At 35.0% G+C, this 19,594-nt stretch overlaps 1 protein-coding gene across 1 annotated transcript in view; it reads left to right on the top strand.

Annotated features, from left to right (window-relative positions):
* LOC143235655 (adenylate cyclase type 3-like) overlaps positions 1-19,594 on the top strand; it is a 93,287-nt gene that overhangs the window by 47,621 nt on the left and 26,072 nt on the right. Inside the window, exons 5-10 of the mRNA XM_076473880.1 lie at positions 1,862-1,973; positions 5,974-6,101; positions 12,964-13,122; positions 13,973-14,111; positions 16,068-16,130; positions 18,347-18,447. Coding sequence (XP_076329995.1) covers positions 1,862-1,973; positions 5,974-6,101; positions 12,964-13,122; positions 13,973-14,111; positions 16,068-16,130; positions 18,347-18,447 — 702 coding nt within the window. The remainder of the gene's footprint in view (positions 1-1,861; positions 1,974-5,973; positions 6,102-12,963; positions 13,123-13,972; positions 14,112-16,067; positions 16,131-18,346; positions 18,448-19,594) is intronic.

The following is a 19,594-nucleotide window of genomic DNA, read 5'->3' as shown; positions in this document are numbered from 1 at the left end:
GTTTTAAAAAAGTCCTATTATTCAGTCATAAAATAACAATATATAAGTTAACTTACTGGTAGCATTAAGTACGGTAAGTTTCAGCTGTAACTAAACTGTAACACATAATTACAGTGTTAATTTCTTTTTATCGCATATAGGTTGTACTTAATACAGGCTTAGCTAAGCTAGGCTTAAGACAAATGGCCTAATATATTTCGTTGTCTGCAAATAAAAATCTTTTGTATTATTCTAGAAACCCTGTATTTAAAGAAGTGCTAATGAATAAATATATTAATTTGATCGTGTTTTTTTTGTCGGATCTCTGCTACTATTTTATTTAATACCAACAATCCAGGTAACTTCACGTGACAAATTTTTGACCAACATCTGGATGGATTTCAAATAAACTTGACAAGGGAAGTGACGATCAGAGCCGAAAGTAAAGGGACTTTTTAAGAAAACTTTACAAAGTCAATAGTTATTCGCAACTTGTTGAAATTATTTACTGATTTATCAATAGAACCCATTAGTTTACCACACAGTTATCTTAAAGGTTTAAGTTGTCTTTTATATAGCATCTGTGGAGCTATTGCATTTACAGGCACTTGAAGTTTGAGAAAAGGCGTTTCTAAACATCGCAGGGCTATAAAACCCCAATCCATTTTTTTTTATTTAAGTCCCCACTCACAATTAAAATAATCTACAATATAGAACAGTTACTACTATATAGAACACTATGTTCACTGTAAAATATGTTGAAAATTTATGTGTTAATTTTTTTATATTTGCTTTACAAAATCAAAATTTAGGTTTCTGTGACCCAGGTTAACCACAGTAGTGACCCAGGTTAACTACAGTACTGAAGTCGAGAGGGGGACACCTAGTGCAGTTAACTGAAACCTTTGCACAGTTGAGCTGAAATTAACAAAAACTGGTTCACATAAACATATTCATTGTGTATTAAACTGATTTTTTATAGTTAACAATAAACTGAAAAACTCCAAACGGTTTTAAATGTTTATCGCTTCAACTGTTATATAATAGTAAAGGAAGACAAATTAAAGTTGTGAAGCGTCAGTTTTCTCCATGAAAGGTATGGGGGGGTGAAATATGTGGTAATATCAGCTAAGGGCACATCTGCGAAATCTTTGGGAAGTGTCATGAACCTGTTTATCCCTTTCTGTGTTTGGAATCATCCTAGAGTGTACCCAACATCATGTGTGTTAATGACTTTGTTCTGAAGTAAAGCCCACCTTGTCCTACCTGTAACTGAACTATACGGTAAAAAAATACCGTCGAACTATTCTTTGTCCAGTTACAATTAGCATTATTTATCTGGTAACATTTTGAGTTCAATGAGTAAACTTTAAATAATACTTTAAAATTATATGAACAGCAAATTCTAGGTTTCAGTTTTCAAAACGTGTTTGTTGTCGAAATTTGGTCTTTGAGGGCCTTGAAGAATTAGGTTTAATCCAGTCCTTTTTCTTTCTGAGAGAAAATTTTACTCTAATATATCGATTTAAATATAGTGTTTGTACACACGACTGAGACAAATGGTATCCAAGTGGCCATGGCTCATGAGTGATGCGCTCCCAAGTGACAATTCTACATACTACAAGCTAGCCGAAATTTGTTAATTTGGTTAAAGTGGAGATCGGTGACTCATTTGACCGACCACAATTTCCCCTATTTTGTTTAAATAGTTTGGTGTACTATTCAAATACAGAAAAGATACACGCATTCCGAACATTGCAAAGAAACAAATTTTACACAGGAAGTGTATTTATTGACCACCGTAACAGCAAGAGCACGTCATAATGCAAAGCGCCGCAGTGGTTTGTTCTTTTACCATCTCTGATGTTTTTGTTGTTTCCAGTATCTTATTTGCGGATATCGTTGGTTTCACTGCGATATCTTCGACTTGTCCAGCAGCGGAACTTGTGAGAACTCTCAACGAATTATTTGCACGATTTGACAACCTAGCAGAGGTGAGAGGATTCGTTCTACTTGCTAATTTGATATAGATAGAGATTAACTAATAACTTTAATCTTATGAAAGCTCAAAATAGTTACAGTTATCAATAAATCACTGATAATACTAGAATAGTGGCTGTCATTAGTACAACAATAATGAAAGTTTATTATACCGTATGTTATCATTACAACAATAATGAACGTTTAGGATAGTGTCTGTCATTACTACAACAATAATGCAAGTTTAGGATAGCGTCTGTCATTACTACAACAATAATGCAAGTTTAGGATAGCGTCTGTCATTACTACAACAATAATGAAAGTTTAGGATAGCGTCTGTCATTACTACAACAATAATAAAAGTTTAGGATAGCGTCTGTCATTACTACAACAATAATGAAAGCTTAGGATAGCGTCTGTCATTACTACAACAATAATGAAAGTTTAGGATAGCGTCTGTCATTACTACAACAATAATGAAAGTTTAGGATAGCGTCTGTCATTACTACAACAATAATGAAAGTTTAGGATAGCGTCTGTCATTACTACAACAATAATGAAAGTTTATTATACCGTATGTTATCATTACAACAATAATGAACGTTTAGGATAGTGTCTGTCATTACTACAACAATAATGCAAGTTTAGGATAGCGTCTGTCATTACTACAACAATAATGAAAGTTTAGGATAGCGTCTGTCATTACTACAACAATAATGAAAGTTTAGGATAGCGTCTGTCATTACTACAACAATAATGAACGTTTAGGATAGCGTCTGTCATTACTACAACAATAATGAACGTTTAGGATAGCGTCTGTCATTACTACAACAATAATGAAAGTTTAGGATAGCGTCTGTCATTACTACAACAATAATGAAAGTTTAGGATAGCGTCTGTCATTACTACAACAATAATGAAAGTTTAGGATAGCGTCTGTCATTACTACAACAATAATGAAAGTTTAGGATAGCGTTTGTTATCATAACAACAATAATGGAAGTTTATTATACTGTATGTTATCATAACAACAATAATGGAAGTTTATTATACTGTATGTTATCATTACAACAATGATAAAACTTTTTTATCACAAGACAGATAAGATCATAGGATAATTTCTCGTTGATAACAAACTTATAAAACTTTTGAATATTACGTCATTAATATAAAATTATTATACTTTGAAACTGCCCGTGAGTAAAGCAACACCTATTAAACTAAGACATTGCTAATAAGACATTGAAAAATCCTTAGAAGATGACACTTTAGGAAACAAAGCTTTTTATTTATAGACAAAATTCTACTTTTTAATATGTCCGTCTTTAGTTAGTTTGTTGTTAAACGGTAAGCTAAATAATGGACTATGTGTACTCTGCCCATTTCAAGAGTGGAAACCTGAGTTTTGTGTTATCACCCCTTATATTTGTCGTTCAGCCACCTGGGGTTCCTTTGATTAGTACTGTACGACATTAGTTTTGGATATTTATAATTAATTGTGTGAAAATGTAATTTATAACATTATTCATAACTAACTGTACGAAAAATTATTAAAAATATCGTGGAATTAGATATTAACTTTAACCACCAGCTAATCATCTTTAATTAACTTGGTGTTCAAGAAAAGAGAGAAGACAGGCGTACATGTCTCACTTCCAATCAGTTTCGCTAACTGTTGAGTTTGTTTGAAGTTAGACACAAAGCTACACAATGGACTCTGTCTACCACCGGAATCGAAACCCAGTTTTAGCGTTGTACATCCACAGACATTCCGCTGGGGTCCATTAACCATTGAAGTGAAAACTGCATTTGTTTCAGCTTGTACAAACTAAGTACTTCTCGCTGTCACAAGTGTTAAAAAAAATCACTTAAATTGTCGAAAGCTACACGAGGACTATCTGCGTTGTCCTTTCCTAATTTAGCATTGTAAGACTAAAGTGAAGGCAGCTAGTCATACCATCCGCGCCAGTTCTTGAATTACTCTTTTTACCAACGAATAGTTGGATTTACCATTACTTTATATTCCCCCCCCCCTGCTGAAACGGCGACCATCTTTGGTGTGATGGAGATTTGAAGCTGCGACCCTCAGATTGTGAGTTGAGCATCATAATTATAGCTTTTCTCAAAGAATCACGATAGACGTGTCTTGGGTCCCCCACTTGTACAGCGGTAAATCTAAAAATTTATAACGCTACAATCAGGGGCTCGATTCCCGTCGGTGGACTCAGCAGTTAGCCCGATGTAGCTTTGCTATAAGAACACACACACACACACACAGATGCGTCTTCGAGAATGAAAATAATAATTTTCTTTTTACGTTAGAATTGCACATTGGACAGTTTAAGCTTAGGCCCATAGTTCCTTCGTCATTACTTTATAGCGCATTAGAACCATGCAATAACCCTACATTAAGATAGCGTTTGTTTTTCTACGTCATTAAGCAAAGCGTTTTGTTATTCCTTTACACAAAACTTAGGATTTACAAGACGTTTTAAACGGTACCGCTAATGAAATAGTGTTTCAAAGTTCTTTAAAAAACCAACAAAAACACTAGTTTTGTTTTTTAAACGAGTAATTCTTAAGAAACATTTTACTTTTAAAATGAGAAATTTTCAACTTTTTTTTCCAAATTTTTGTTTTGTTCTGCAAAAATATGCTTGTTTTGGAAATACAAAAACAGTTTTATTTTGTGACTTGGCACTGACTTTAATTCAGCTTTAAACATTGTGGATTTTCTTATTCAATAAGGACAATAGTTATTCGAAGATCGTTTTGTTATGTTTTTATATCTGCCTAGGAATAGACAATTTTAAGTTTCTTTTACAAAAATCAGTTATTGAAAGAAGTGTTAAATGTAAAATGACTGTAACACCTGCCACTATGTCAAAAACACTTTACACTTCATATTCCTCAAGTCGTACTGAGCTTTTGAGTATAACGAATGGTTGAAAGGATTTTAATTTTGAATAAAATTTTGAAAGGAGAAAGAAAATAGTTATTTTTACTGAACATATTTATATATTAAATATAATTTTCGTTTTGCTCTGACTAGCCCATCGAGGACTCAAGAAAAATAAACATATCTTGAAAAGATGTTGACATATAACCATATGAAAGATGGCTATTTCATTTTGATATTTATTATTTGTAAGTTGCATATAACATTCCTATAATCAATCTTCTAGACTCTGGTGGAACCAAACTGTAGGAATAAAACAATTTATAATATTGAACCCAGTTCATTTTGTGGACTAACGAATAATTAATATGTTGCGTTCTGTTTTTCTTTGGTCGTTTTATTTAACTCTCAAAACCATCTTTCGTTCGTACATCGGTGAACACTTATGTCAAAAACGTGCATCGAATTAATTTACCTACACCAACGGCACAGTGGTATGTCTGCGGACTCCCACCGCTAGAAACCTGGTTTTGATACCTGTGACGGGCAGAGCACAGGTAGCCCATTGTGTAGCTTTGTACTTAATGCCTAACAAACAAACAAATCCAATTAATTGTACATTAGGAATTACAAAGTTAGCAGCGCCGCATAGCAGCAGTAACATCAAATAAAATATTTTAACAATGCAGTACATAATAATGGACAACAAACGGGCAACTTACGGAACTACTCAACTTATTGTACTAAAATAAGTGAAAATTTTGTATTTGATCGTAATTTTGTTTGGTGTCGTTTTAACAGTTAAATTAACTCAATTTCAGTTGAGTGATGAGATCATATAACTTCCTGATATGGAATTTTTATAATTGCAAATTATGTCAAATCCTGGATCATTAGTTAGAGTATACATATATATAATTAGGTTTATGATCCTTCAGTTTACTAGATAAAACGTTACCAAGGTAAGGTTAGAAGACAAGTCACAACCATTGGTTGAATTGGTTGTTGAACTGTATGAAATATTTTTGACAACGCAAGTTGTAAGGATATAACTGTATTAAATATCCTAGTGAGACTTCTGTATCAACGCCCCTTTTTAATTTTTCTGTTTCTAGAAATACCATCAACTTCGAATAAAAATACTAGGAGACTGTTACTACTGCATCAGTGGCGCCCCCGAGGAAAGGCCCGACCATGCTGTGTTATGTGTACACATGGGCCTGAGTATGGTGGATGCAATTAGGTATGTTACATTTGTTATTTGTTATTTTGAATTTCGCGCAAAGCTATTTAAGGGCTATCTACGCTAGCCGTCGCTAATTTAGCAGTGTAAGACTAGAGGGTAGGTAACTAGTTATCACCCCCACCGCCAACTCTTGGACTACTCCTTTACCAACGAATAGTGGGATTGACTGTCACATTATAACGCCTCCACGGCTGAAAGGGCGAGCATGTTCGGTGCGCCCGGGATTCAAACCCGCAACCCACCTGCCCATGCCGGGCCGGTATGTTACATGAAGCAGAGTTTGGAAAGGAAATGTTTAGTGAGCAAGTTATTGTGTGTGAAAAAGTAAAAATGATCAAAAAGGACTCATTGAAAAAGCTAATATATCGGAACTTTTTTATTCCATTTGTAACTGCATATATTCTAATATGTTTAGGTGTCATAATAGATCACATATTTAAGAATTACGGGACAGAAAGTTTTGTTTTATATAAAAAATAAAGTATATTTGTTTTTAACTATTTTTTCTTCGATATCTAATAATGAAGAAACTGTTAAAATACTCAACCAAATAACTCCTCTTATAAAAAATGTTTCATGAAAACTATTCACGTACATACTGACAAAGGGACATGTTTCTTAGTTGCAGAATTTAGCGCAAAACAAGACAAGAGCTATCTTCGTATAATCTTTCCTAATTTGGAACTGAAATACTATAAGGAAAATGTTGAGTCAATAGCGCTCATCTCAACTCTCATCTGAGTGAAAAGTGGGGTTTCATCCTCACTTTTATGGCGCTTTTGCGATCTCAAACTACGTAACACGTACACTGCTGACCAAAATCTTAAGGCTAATGAGCGTAAAGAAAAAATATGCATTTTGCGTTGTTAGACTCAACCACTTATTTGAGTAGAGCTTCGAGAGATGAAAATAAAAAAAGGGAAAATAAAAATAAAAACCTTTTTAGCATTTAATAGGAAAAATGCGAACACTATGAAATTAGCCTAAATACTAAATGGTCAAAAGTTTAAGACCATACCAAAAAGAAGTCCTAAACAGGGTAGGAAATGCCTAACAAGAGGTCTCAGTAGTGAGTTGCACGGCCGTCATTGCGAATAACTTCAAACATTCGCTTTGGCATAGTCGATATAAGCGTTTGCAGAAGGCTGGTTGGAATGTTATTCCAAGTGGTGAAGATGGCTTCACAAAGATCATGCACTGTTTGGAATTAACGTCCATTTCTATAGACTTCCTTTGCTATCCACCCCTAAACATATTCAATAGGGTTTAGTTCGGGCGAACACGCTGGATGGTCCAAAAGAATCACGTTATTCGCCATGAAACAATCCTTTGTCCGGCGGACATTGTGGATTACAGCGTTGTCCTGCTGAAAGATCCAGTCATTTCCACACAAGCGAGGGTCTTTAGTCAGTAAGGATGCTCTCTCCAACATGCCAGTGTAGCCAGCTGCTGTTTGACACCCCTGTATAACCTGAAGCTCCATTGTTCCATGGAAGGAGAAAGCACCCCAGATCATGATGGAAACTCCTCCACTGTGTCGTGTAGAAAATGTCTCCGGTGGGATATCCTTATCGTGTCAGTAACGTTCGAAGCCATCTGGACCATCCAGGTTAAATTTTTTCTCATCAGAGAACAAAACCTTCTTTCACTTTTCTACGTCCCATGTTTGGTGCTTCTCAGCAAAGTTTAACCGAGCTGCTTCGTGGTGTGGAAGAAGGCGTGGTCTTTGAAGACGTTTACGATGTTTAAATCCTTTCTCTCGTAGATGCCGTCTTATTGTTTTTGAGCTGCATTCTACGTCCGTAAGGGCCTTAATCTGGTTCGACGATCGGCTGGTATCTTGCCGGACAACCCGTCGAATCCTCCTGCTCAACGCCAGCGACATTTTCTTGGGCCGACCACTTGAACTTCTCGTTCCGTATCCCTCAGGGTCTTTTAAGATATTTGCAACAGCAGTTTTACTACGCCCAATCTCACCAGCGATGGCACGTTGAGAGAGACCTTTTGTAGCTCGACAATTCTGGCACGTTCAAACTCTGTCAGGTTTTTAGCCTTTGTCATGCTCTTACCCATTGTAACACAGGAAATTTCAGTGGGAGGTGTTGACAACGCTAATGTTTGAACACAAATGACTAAATTTCGTTACGTGTTTACCGATTAACGCTTCGTTTTGGTATGGTCTTAAACTTTTTGACCAGCTAATATTTAGGCTAATCTTATAGTGTTCACAATTCCCCTATTAAATGTTAAAAAAGGTTTTTATTTTTATTTTTCCTTTTCTTATTTTCATCTTTCAAAGCTCTACTCAAATAAGTGGTTGAGTCTAACAACGCAAAATGCATAGTTTTTCTTTATGTTCATTAGCCTTAAGATTTCGGCCAGCAGTGTATTTGTGGCAACTGGATATGATCGTTGAATCCTCGGTTTCATGTCTGGAAACGCTAAAACTAGGGTACGCCCGGCTGACAGCAAATAAATCTTAATAGAACGTATTATTTTACCTAGTCAATAGTTCATTACATCTTTTTGATGAGTTTTTTTATATATATAATATTACACCATGGATGTAATACAAACACCATAGTGAGCTCTTTATCTAACATTATATTAACTAGTGAATTACTGTATGGTCCTATTGTACACGTATCTGTTACTTTAACTCTATTTCCAGTCTAGTTATTACAACAATGGTTACTTAACTTTATGACTGATAAGGTTAGTATAGCGACGGTGACTATTTGTTAAATTCTTCTCAAAGCTACACGATGGCTATCTGCGCTAGCCGTCCGTAATTTAGCAGTGTAAGACTATAGGGAAGGTAGCTAGTCATTACCACACACCGCCAACCCTAGAACTACTATTTTACCAACGAATAGTGGAGTTGACCATCACATTATAACGATACCACGGCTGAATGGGCAAGCATGTTTGGTGTGACAAGGATTCAAACCCGCGATCTTCAGATTACGAGCACAGCGCCCGAACAATTTGACCTTCCCAGGCCTAACTCTGTAACTAATCTAGTTAATACAGAAATGGTTACTTCACCTCTATGATTAATATGGTTAGTGTAGTAACGGTTACTTTAACTCTACAACTAATTTGGTTAATACAGTGTGTTAACCATAATTCCAAAGGCCACAACATAACTAAGTTTAGCAACATATCAAACACGTTTCCCTACTTAAAGTAACTTAAAGTATTTAGGAAGACAGTTTCAATGCACTATTAGTTGTAACCAATCATGTTGTAGTTTCACGGTCATGCAACAGACTGTGTTAAGTCATTAAGCTAAACATTTTTGAATTAATACGTATTTCCAGTTTTGTTTTCTATGTACGCTTTTTTAGCGATATTTGTTTTCCCGTATCAAATCTGATATGAAATGAAAGCCTTTAAATAATTCGTGTAAAAAATATAGATAGTACAAGAATGTTTGTTCTCAATGTTATCATCTGGCTTTGCTTCAAAAAATTAGACTATTTAGCGATTTATAATATAATAATTTATAATGATCCGACATTAAGTATTCTAAAGTACTTGTATATTTTTACTTTGTAAACGCTTTCAGACGTAGTTTATTTGCATCAGGTATTAAACTACAATTTTTGTCAGATGCAATATTTACTGAATTTAGTGGATCTTTAAGTCTGATATTATAAAAAACTTAGATGCATAATTGACATCAGTTAAAAACTGCACATCAGAATAGAGTTAACAAGAGATGTAAACGAGAGCTTGTAATGGTGTATTAAAATATAAATTGTTAAGCAGGTATTATCAAAGCTCGTACTTTGGAACAGAGTACCGCTCGTGTTTACACAGAATTTTTCAGTAACACAGCTGACACTCTATGAAATGATTGATTTTCGTTTTTTTCCCTTGATTTATGATGTATTTTTTTTGCTATTACTCAAGCACTCTTATGAGTCATTGGCTATTAGCGAGACGGATTGCTTACTCCCTGTCTTGGTCATTAAGGGAGTTTGAACTGTCAAAGAATAGTAAAACCTTCTCTGGTGAAGTAAGTTTTTCGGGTTTTGCACGAACTGGAAACAATAAATCGATACTTTATCTGTCAATTGTTTTAAAGATTATGCACGCTTTTCAGTCTTGCTGAACTATCCAGCGAGAACTGCGTTACAATTTAGGTATCGAAAGGCTTCACTGATATTATTCCATTACAACTGTTTACCAGTTTTTATAATGAAAGCATTCGTTTGGTTATTATATTTTCACACAGAGTTAATCAGGGATATACACGCTAGCTGTCTTTAATTTGGAAGTAATGGACTAAAAGGAATGTGGCTATTCAACAACATACTACTGTCAGCTTTTAAGCTACTTACCAACGAAAAGTTAGATTGACAGTGAAATTATAATGCCTCCACGGCTGAAAGGGTGAGCATCTTCAGTGATGAGATTCGATCCCATGACCCGCAGGTTGCCAGGCTACTTAAAAAGTATAGTTACGATAGTGATTCAACGTACAAATATATGTTTTGTTAAAATACTTCTTAGTTCAACTTATCTTTTGTTCGTATCAATTCAGAACAATGAGCGCCATCTTGACGTATATATACATATTTCTGGTGTTATTAAAAAAATTAGTGTTATTAAAGTGAAAAAACAATCATCCAAAGAAACGTTTTAGTTACTCCGGTTGCGTTACAAACTATGTAACACATTACTTGTCTTTAGTTTCTTTGATTATGCATCAATGGTAGTAATAATATGTAACATTTCTTATGAATTTTGAATCTAAAAGTTCAATTACATTACCCATGGACCCGGCATGGCCAGGTAGTTAAGGCACTCGACTCGTAATCCGAGGGTCACTAGTTCGAATCTCCATCACACCAAACATGTTCACCCTTTCAGTCGTGTGTGCGTTATAATGTCACGGTAAATCCCACTATTCATTGGTAAGAGTAGCCTAAGAGTTGACGGAGGGTGGTGATGACTAGCTGCCTTCTCTCTAGTGTTACACTACTAAATTAAGGATGGCCAGCGCAGATACCCCTCATACAGCTTTGCACAAAATTTAAAAACAAACAAACAAAACCCATGATAGTGTTACAATATATTTTTCTAACTATACTAGTTATCGTGTTATATCGTAAAACACGAGTCATTGTATGTAACACGTTATAGCGTAAGGCCTAATATAACATCAACACACAAAGTATGTGCCACTGTGTGCAACATTAACCGCACTAGCTAACTTATATACATACATAAACTTACAGAAAAACGTTTGGTCCTAGAATAAAGTTTTATATACAAATTTGAACAAAAACGTTTGTGAAAATGTAATGCCTTAATAATGCTAAATAACGACTGTATACTTCTGCCTTTTAACCAGCTGATAAATCAATAGATACTTTATTAATTTTTGTTTATTTCAAGCAAGTTGCTATCATGGATCGTTAGAAACCTTCAAATCTATGTATGTATAATAACGAAATGTGTTTGTTTGCACCCTATCCCTTCCAAGCCTGCTGGCCAATCTCAACCAAAATCCACTATGAACTATGAGTAAAGTCCTCAGGGAATCAGCATTGACCCTATTTCTATTTTGTAAATCCTGTTGGTTAATTATTCCCAGTCTATTAAGTCAATCACAAAAGTCTTGACAGGTTGACACTTTAGACAATGTTGAATATTCCAGATGGATTCAAAGTCATTGGATTGTTTCTCAAACAACCAAGCTTTTCTTGTGGGCAAATAGATATAGGTGTTCAAAGTTGGGATCTTCATTTGTTGTCAAATAGAAAGTAAATTGGAAATGTTGTCTATGAATAAACTTTGTTATAATTTTAAAATGTTAAGATAAAGTTAATGTTGAAGTTATTACTTTTAAACATACATTAACTGTTAAACTTGCATTGTTCTAATTAAGTTTAAACATTCCCTGTCAGTTGATAGGTGATTTCAGCTCGTAAGTCATATAATTAAAATATATATATGATGATATTGAAGTAATTTGTGGTTTTACTTTGACTTCAGTTTTACTAGTTATTTTTTCAAATATATGTTAACAGAAGTTCCGTCCCTCAGCCCCCTTCCTGATGGCTCAGCACTAACCTTGTGGGCTTATAATGTTAAAATTAGAGGTTCGATCTTCGATTTTTGTGGAAGGCACAGCACAGTTAACCAATTTTCAGCACTGTGCTTGAAAACATGTATATAAACTGTCCCTCACTTGATACAATTTTGACGTCACTAACACGCAAGTTACCTAGATCGTTTTATTTTCCAGCTTGGTGTGTATTACTTTATACAAGATTGCGTTTGTAACACGATCTTCCTCACTATTGTTTGTCAGGTATTGGTTTTCACGAACCTTTTCACGTTAGAGAGACAATACATTTTTAGACGAGCTACACTATCCGCATTAATGACTTCTGAAACCTTAGTAAAGTGACATTTCAACGGATAACAGACACACGACGTCGTTCGAAAGAGTTTTCTCAAGTCGCTAACATAGGTTGACATTTCAAAAACGAGTCGCTGACCTTTAAACAACGACGTAAAAAGTGAGTCAAAAGGAGAGTCACTGACTTAAGTTGTAATTAAAAAAACACACACTTTGAGGTTTAGTGCCATTTAAAATAGAAATCAAAGCTTGGTTGTTGCTATATTGATTGCTGTTCAAAATATTATTTACTGACATGTGGTTTTCATTTAAAATACGATACACTGATGTCACTCTATTCAACTGAAACTGGTTGTCATTTAACAAAGACACGTGTGTGAATTGTTTTATAAAAATGAACAAACGTTATTTTAATTTGTATATATAACTTTAATCAAGGGAAAGTTAAATATTTAATACAGCTGGGTATAATTATATTAGATCGGTTCGGGAGGAAACAAGATCAACAGTCGACATGAGGGTGGGAATTCACACAGGTGGCGTTTTAGCTGGAGTACTAGGACAACGACAGTGGCAGTTTGACGTCTACAGCAGAGATGTCGAGTTAGCCAATAAGTTAGAGAGCAGCGGTCTTCCTGGGTTCGTATCTAACATTCGTAAGGGTTTAGCAGAGAAAACCAACAACGTGTTAATAAATTATATTTCATAAACGTTTACTTTAAACGTTTTGTAGATCTACAAAGTAAGTGAAAACATTGAACGTTATATAATTAAAGGAAAGTTTTGGTTTTTGACGAAACCAAATAAATGTTAGAAAATAAGTATTCTTTTACGATATATCTGAATTAAAATATGTAAATATAAACCTCACATTGGTTTGTTTGTTTTTATGGGCAATTTTATAATAAAAACTAAAATTTATTTATCTATATGTGTGGACGTGCGCAGTTCGTTTAGATGAACTAGTGATGTTTTGTTTAATTTGTATAGAAAAAAGTTTGGATCTTTTGCAAAAAACAAATAAAAACTAACATATTTATCAGTTTTATGAAGGATATACTGTTTTACCTACATTTAAATAATATTTTACTATTTCTTCAATATCAATTTTATTAATTGTATTTTTAACTGTTTATCATTTTTATAACATATTTTTATTATGAATATTATCTTGAATTCTTATCATAATTAAGAGATTTAAGTCTGGACTAAATCTTTGAGGTGTATTTGGGATTACGACCATAAACATCGATAACGCAACTGATGATTCGAAGTATTGTAACCATTGTAAGTAAGAACAGAATATTAAATTAGCTGCATTCGTTTCTTGGTTAACGTTTAGTTCTGATTGGTGTAGATAATTTACTCAGATCAGAAGTCAGTTAAACAATGTCATAAAGACAACCATAAACTTCAGTGTATGTATTAGAATTCTCTTCACGTTCTTATGTAACTGAAGGTGTAATAATGCATTTGGAACCTTCAACAGACGAGTACATATTTCTGATAAGACACTCAGCTTCCTGAACGACGAGTTTGAAATTATCCCGGCTGATGGAGCATCTCGAGAGGAAACCATTAAACTAGCTGGAATCAAGACGTATTTGATTGTTGGAGTTTTAAAACCAGTAAGGCAACTTTCATAAAAACATAGGATAAAGTTTGCATAATATATATTATACAAACGTTTTCTGTCTGTGCAGTCATAAAATAAACAGATGACAGTTCGAATGCAAAGTCAACATTGACGATAAAAAAATATTTGACTGGATTTTTAATATTTCAAAAGGACTATTTTTAATATAATATAATAATGGCAGTGGTCCAAGATCTTTAAGCTTAGTGCTAAGGCACCAGTTGAGTGTAGCAGAAAGATCTGTATGTTTATAGGAGAAACGTCTATCATGCCTCTTTGGTTCTTAGTATAGTGAAGTTCGTATAAACATGGAACGTATGAGGCCTCTTCACAAAATTACTCTATGTTGCAAAACACAGCTCGTTCTTATTGAAGTAGACGTACAAGAAACATTTCTGTGAAGTTTTCAGTGAAATATTAGCCTGGGCGTATATTACTTTACGTAGCACATCGTGTAACACTACTTTTGTTGACCCGTTGTTGGAGTTATCTATTCGGCTGTACGTGGTATAATCGATAACTAACACGTGAGTGATGGCTTTTCAGTGTGTTAGAATATACAGCATCGGTAAACCACAGACGGGCCATTATCCTGCAAGAATATCATTCTAGTTTCCCCAAGGAACGTCGATTGGCAACCTACACGTTCCGCTTAGGATCATTACTCGTGTATAACTGCTCGATGATGTTTGATTAATATTGCGCAAAACTGAAAGGAAACAACCGCGTGATCGTCTGGTAGAGCGCTGCAAAATGGTGGGAAAATTAGAGTGAGTTTAAATTTAAATTACTTAATCTGTATGCCATACACTATTGGTAATGCCACACGTTTAGAATTAGTATAATATTCATATCTTTTTATTTTTCTTCTTGTTTTGTTAAATATATATATATTTAAAATAATAATAATGAAAAAACATAAAAGAAAATAAAAAATATAATAAATTAAAAAAGAGGGTAACTCAAGACAACATGTTAAAATTGCTCTAAAAAGGGCCGGAGAACTGTGGGTTACTCTGGCCCTAAAGCACTACATCAACAACATAGTAATAGTGACATGAAAGTTAGGGATGGAGGAAGAGGTCATTTGCACCTGACCCTCCTGGGTACCTAAAATCCAACGTACCCAAATACCCACAAAGAAGAAGCGAAGCGACGCTGTTAGTTATATGTTGTTAGATAATCCGTTTATATTTGATTGAGATGACGAAGAGATGCCATAAAGATCAGTCTTATCCTTGTTTTATCTTATATCTATCTACACCACAGTGAGGGTCGTAGCACTAGATAATACCATTCAGAAGACGACTCGCAAGATATCTTTTACAAGGATAATGAAAAAAGTTTAAAACCAAAACATGGTTGATGGTAACTCTTAGAGACACGATCAACAGATTCTGAACTCACTGGCTTGTATATTCAACCTGATTTTAATATAACGTGCTCAACATATTATAATCAACTTTGTATTCTCTTTTACACGAAAATAAAATAGGATTGTGGGTATATATTGTCTTTCGGTTTGTTTGTTTTTTTTTTAATTTCGCGCAAAGCGACACAAGGGCTATCTGCGCTGGCCGTCCCTAATTTAGCAGTGTAAGACTAAAGAGGAAGGCAACTAGTCATTACCACCCGCCGCCAACTTTTGGGCTTCTCTTTTATCAACGAATAGTGGGATTGACCGTACATTATAACTCCCCCACTTCTGAAAGGGGCAAGCATGTTTGGTGCGATGGGGATTCGAATTCGCGATTGTCTTTTGGCGTTTCGAACCCTGGAATAGAACTTAGGTTTAATTGATGGACGTACTATTAGCTTTGTATCGTGTTTTCGTAATCTGTCAGTAAAGTTAACAGTTAAATAACAACGAACACGTTTTTGTGTATTTTATGATAATCACAGAGAACTAATTACGTAGACTATATTAAACTTTCTAATTACCTTTCAGTATCCTTCGGGAACCTTAGATGGCGCCTTCAACAAGGACGAAGCCTGCGTGACCACAAAAGAGGTAACACGATTTGTTCTTAATTTTTAAGTTGAAACCTCATATGCTTTAACTTAAACAGTTGGTATAGTTGAGGACGTTTGAATCTAAACAACGATAACCATTAGTTTTCTTTACGCTGGTTAAAAGATAGGAAGATGACACTAATGTAATTGAAAAGATTGTTTATGAGTTGAAGTTGGAACTCTCTAAATCTGGTTGTTACTATTTATGGTTTGTTTGTTTGTTTGTTTTTTGGAATTTCGCACAAAGCTACTCGAGGGCTATCTGTGCTAGCCGTCCCTAATTTAGCAGTGTAAGACTAGAGGGAAGGCAGCTAGTCATCACCATCCACCGCCAACTCTTGGGCTACTCTTTTACCAACGAATAGTGGGATTGACCGTCACATTATACACCCCCACGGCTGGGAGGGCGAGCATGTTTAGCGCGACGCGGGCGCGAACCCGCGACCCTCGGATTACGAGTCGCACGCCTTACGCGCTTGGCCATGCCAGGCCCCCACTACTATTTATGTAACTCTCTCAATCTGGTTGTCACTATTTATGGAACTCTCTCAATCTGGTTGTCACTATTTATGGAACTCTCTCAATCTGGTTGTTACGATTTATGAAATTCCGTAAAAAGGCTCATAATGGGAATACAACAGATTAATGTCATAAACGGTTATAGAATTTTAAATAACAATGAAATTTGTCTGACGGTTCAGTAATGAGTTAACGGATTTACAGTAACAAAATCTGAGATTCTACTCACCACGGTAGAAGGAATGCATATAATCCTACTGATTTGACTTGATTTTTCGCGCACGAAAGCTATCTGCGCTAGCCGTCCCTAATTTAGCAGTGTAACACTAGAGTGAAGGCAATCATCATCACCACCCGCCAACTCTTGGACTACTCTTTTATGAACGGCTAGTGGGATTGACCCTCACATTATAACGCACCCACGTATAATTTTTCTCGTGATTCATGGCATACATATATTTTACTAACGTCACAACAACACAAATTACAACGTTAAGCGTCCCTTGTGTGACGTCATTTTCGTGTCCACTGACTGACTGACCCACAATATACCACTTTCCAGAGGTGAGTGGTTAAAACAGATAACTCTTCCAAGTAGCCTTCTTGTTTCGATTTAAATTATGATTAAGTACAATGTGCTGGACTTTCTTATTGGCTTACTTACTGTTTCATGAAAATAAGGTTCAGTTTCAAGGTTTATTTCTTTTGCAGATTGATTGTTTAAACAATTTATTGTTAAAGTTAAGAGGTGACTTAGAATTTGTATTTGAACTGCCTAGTGAAATTAGCCACAACACTAGGTTATTTACGTCAGTGTCTTTATACACAAAGAATGAAAATAGTTTTTAAATCGTTTTATGGAAGTTGTATAGAACTGTTGCACATTCCAGAACAAGAAAAAATTACCTGAAGTATTAGTTCGTATGTTGTGTCGATTCATTCGGACATCTTGACCAAACTATATCTAAAGTCTGTGTTCTATAACTATAGCGTACTACTAAATTTAGTTTGTTACGTAATTTTACCCGATAAAAGTATCTTTCTAATTTATAAGCCAACACTGTTGCTGGGGCATTTATAATATGTTTGTGAACTGTTTTTGTCACTCACGACGCTAAGAACGAAACGTTAGTTTCTTCGGGAAGCAGCGAAGAATAAACAAATAGAACCCATAATATACAAGTGCCTCAGAACCCAAACATAATCTGTGATATACATGTACAAGTCTTAGAAACCATGATAAACATACATAAGTGTCTGAAAACCCACATAGAACCCATGATATACGTATACAAGTGTCTTCGCTAGCACAGTCTCCATCTTACCCACTCTGCGATATCATTTGGTTTCTGTTTAAAACATCTAGATATTCTTATACTCCATGGTTACACAATGGGCTATCTATATTTTGCCCATCACGAGTATCGAAATCCGTTCTTTAGCGTCATCAACCTGCATATTTACCGATGAGTCACCGTGGGGTTCTCAGAATATAATCCTTATGGATTAATTACAGTCAAAGATACAAACAGGTAAAACTTTGATAATGTTTTATTTCACTATCGTTGCTTGAAATATATCCATAAAATAAAACCACGGATTTAGGAAATCAAGGTGAATATGGACAAAAATTTGTTTTGATGTGACTTCTATTCGGTTTGTTACAATGATTAGCTTTTCTTATAAACCATGCAGGAGGAGTGCTACAAACCACGTGATGTTAGGTTTGACGTCAGGTCTGATGAGGAGTACAAGGAACGTCTCCACAGAGAACTTCTGAGTAGGGAAAGTGACAGGTTAGGTCCACTTATTGCATTCTCTATTTATTTAGCCGGTTGTTACTTTGAGCTAAGTAGAATATAACCCAAATGCAAGCTAAGACGAAAAAATATAACTATATAAAAATTCAGTATCTACAAAATAACATACTATTAAATTAACACATTTATTCAGAAACTGGTTTGAAATAAGTGTTCATAGTTAACCAGATTAATTATCATAAGAAGATTAGAACGTGGAAAATCAACAGAACCTTTAATAGCAGAATACATATTAAAATATTTATATATATATAAATTAGACACATCTTGTCAATCGTGAGGTTTTATTTTTACGTTTTTGATATTAACAAACAAGTTTAGGTTTTTTTATGTTATATTGCTGAGGAAAAATAAGCAATTTAATTTAAAGTTATACATTTCTCATTCGTCAGATGGCACTGAAAGCCAATAAGTATTTATTACTTTTTTATTCTGGCCTGGCATGGCAAAGTGTGTTAAAGCGTTCGACTCGTAATCTGAGGGTCGTGGGTTCGAATCCCAGTCGCACCAAACATGCTTGCCCTTTCAGCCATGGAGGCGTTATAATGTGACAGTCAATCCCACTATTCGTTGGTAAAAGAGTAACCCAAGAGTTGGCAATGGGTGGTGGCGATTAGTTGCCTTCCCTTTAATCTTACACTGTTAAATTAGAAACGGCTAGCGCAGATAGCTGCCGAGTAGCTTTGCGCGAAATTCAAAACAAATAAACAAAACATTTTTTAATTCTCGTTAATTTAATGTTAATCGCTACTTTACATCCTATAATGTTGTTGGCATGCACGCAATCAAACTACTACATGTATTTGAGTGTTTACTAATCAATCATTGCGTATACCCATTCTTACTGTTCTCATTTAGGCCCAAGAGTTCAAGTGCAACTGCTTTTGTTTTGTTTTTTAATTTCGCAGACGAGACAGCCTTGATATCAATGGTAATGTTTTCTCTTTATACTAAAAAGAAGTTCCGGGTTCGAGATGTGGCAGAAGTTAGTTTTGTTTTGAATTTCGCTCAAAGCTATTCTAGGGCTATCTACGCTAGCCATCCCTAGTTTAGCAGTGTGAGACTCGGAGGAAGGCAGCTAGTCTTCACCACCCACCGCCAACTCTTGGGCCACTCTTTTACC

Source organism: Tachypleus tridentatus, chromosome 12 (genome assembly GCF_004210375.1).
Source record: "Tachypleus tridentatus isolate NWPU-2018 chromosome 12, ASM421037v1, whole genome shotgun sequence".
NCBI classification, from domain to species: Eukaryota; Metazoa; Arthropoda; class Merostomata; order Xiphosura; family Limulidae; genus Tachypleus; species Tachypleus tridentatus.
Note: the sequence above shows the minus strand (reverse complement) of the source record. Positions and strands in the feature narration are given on the sequence as shown.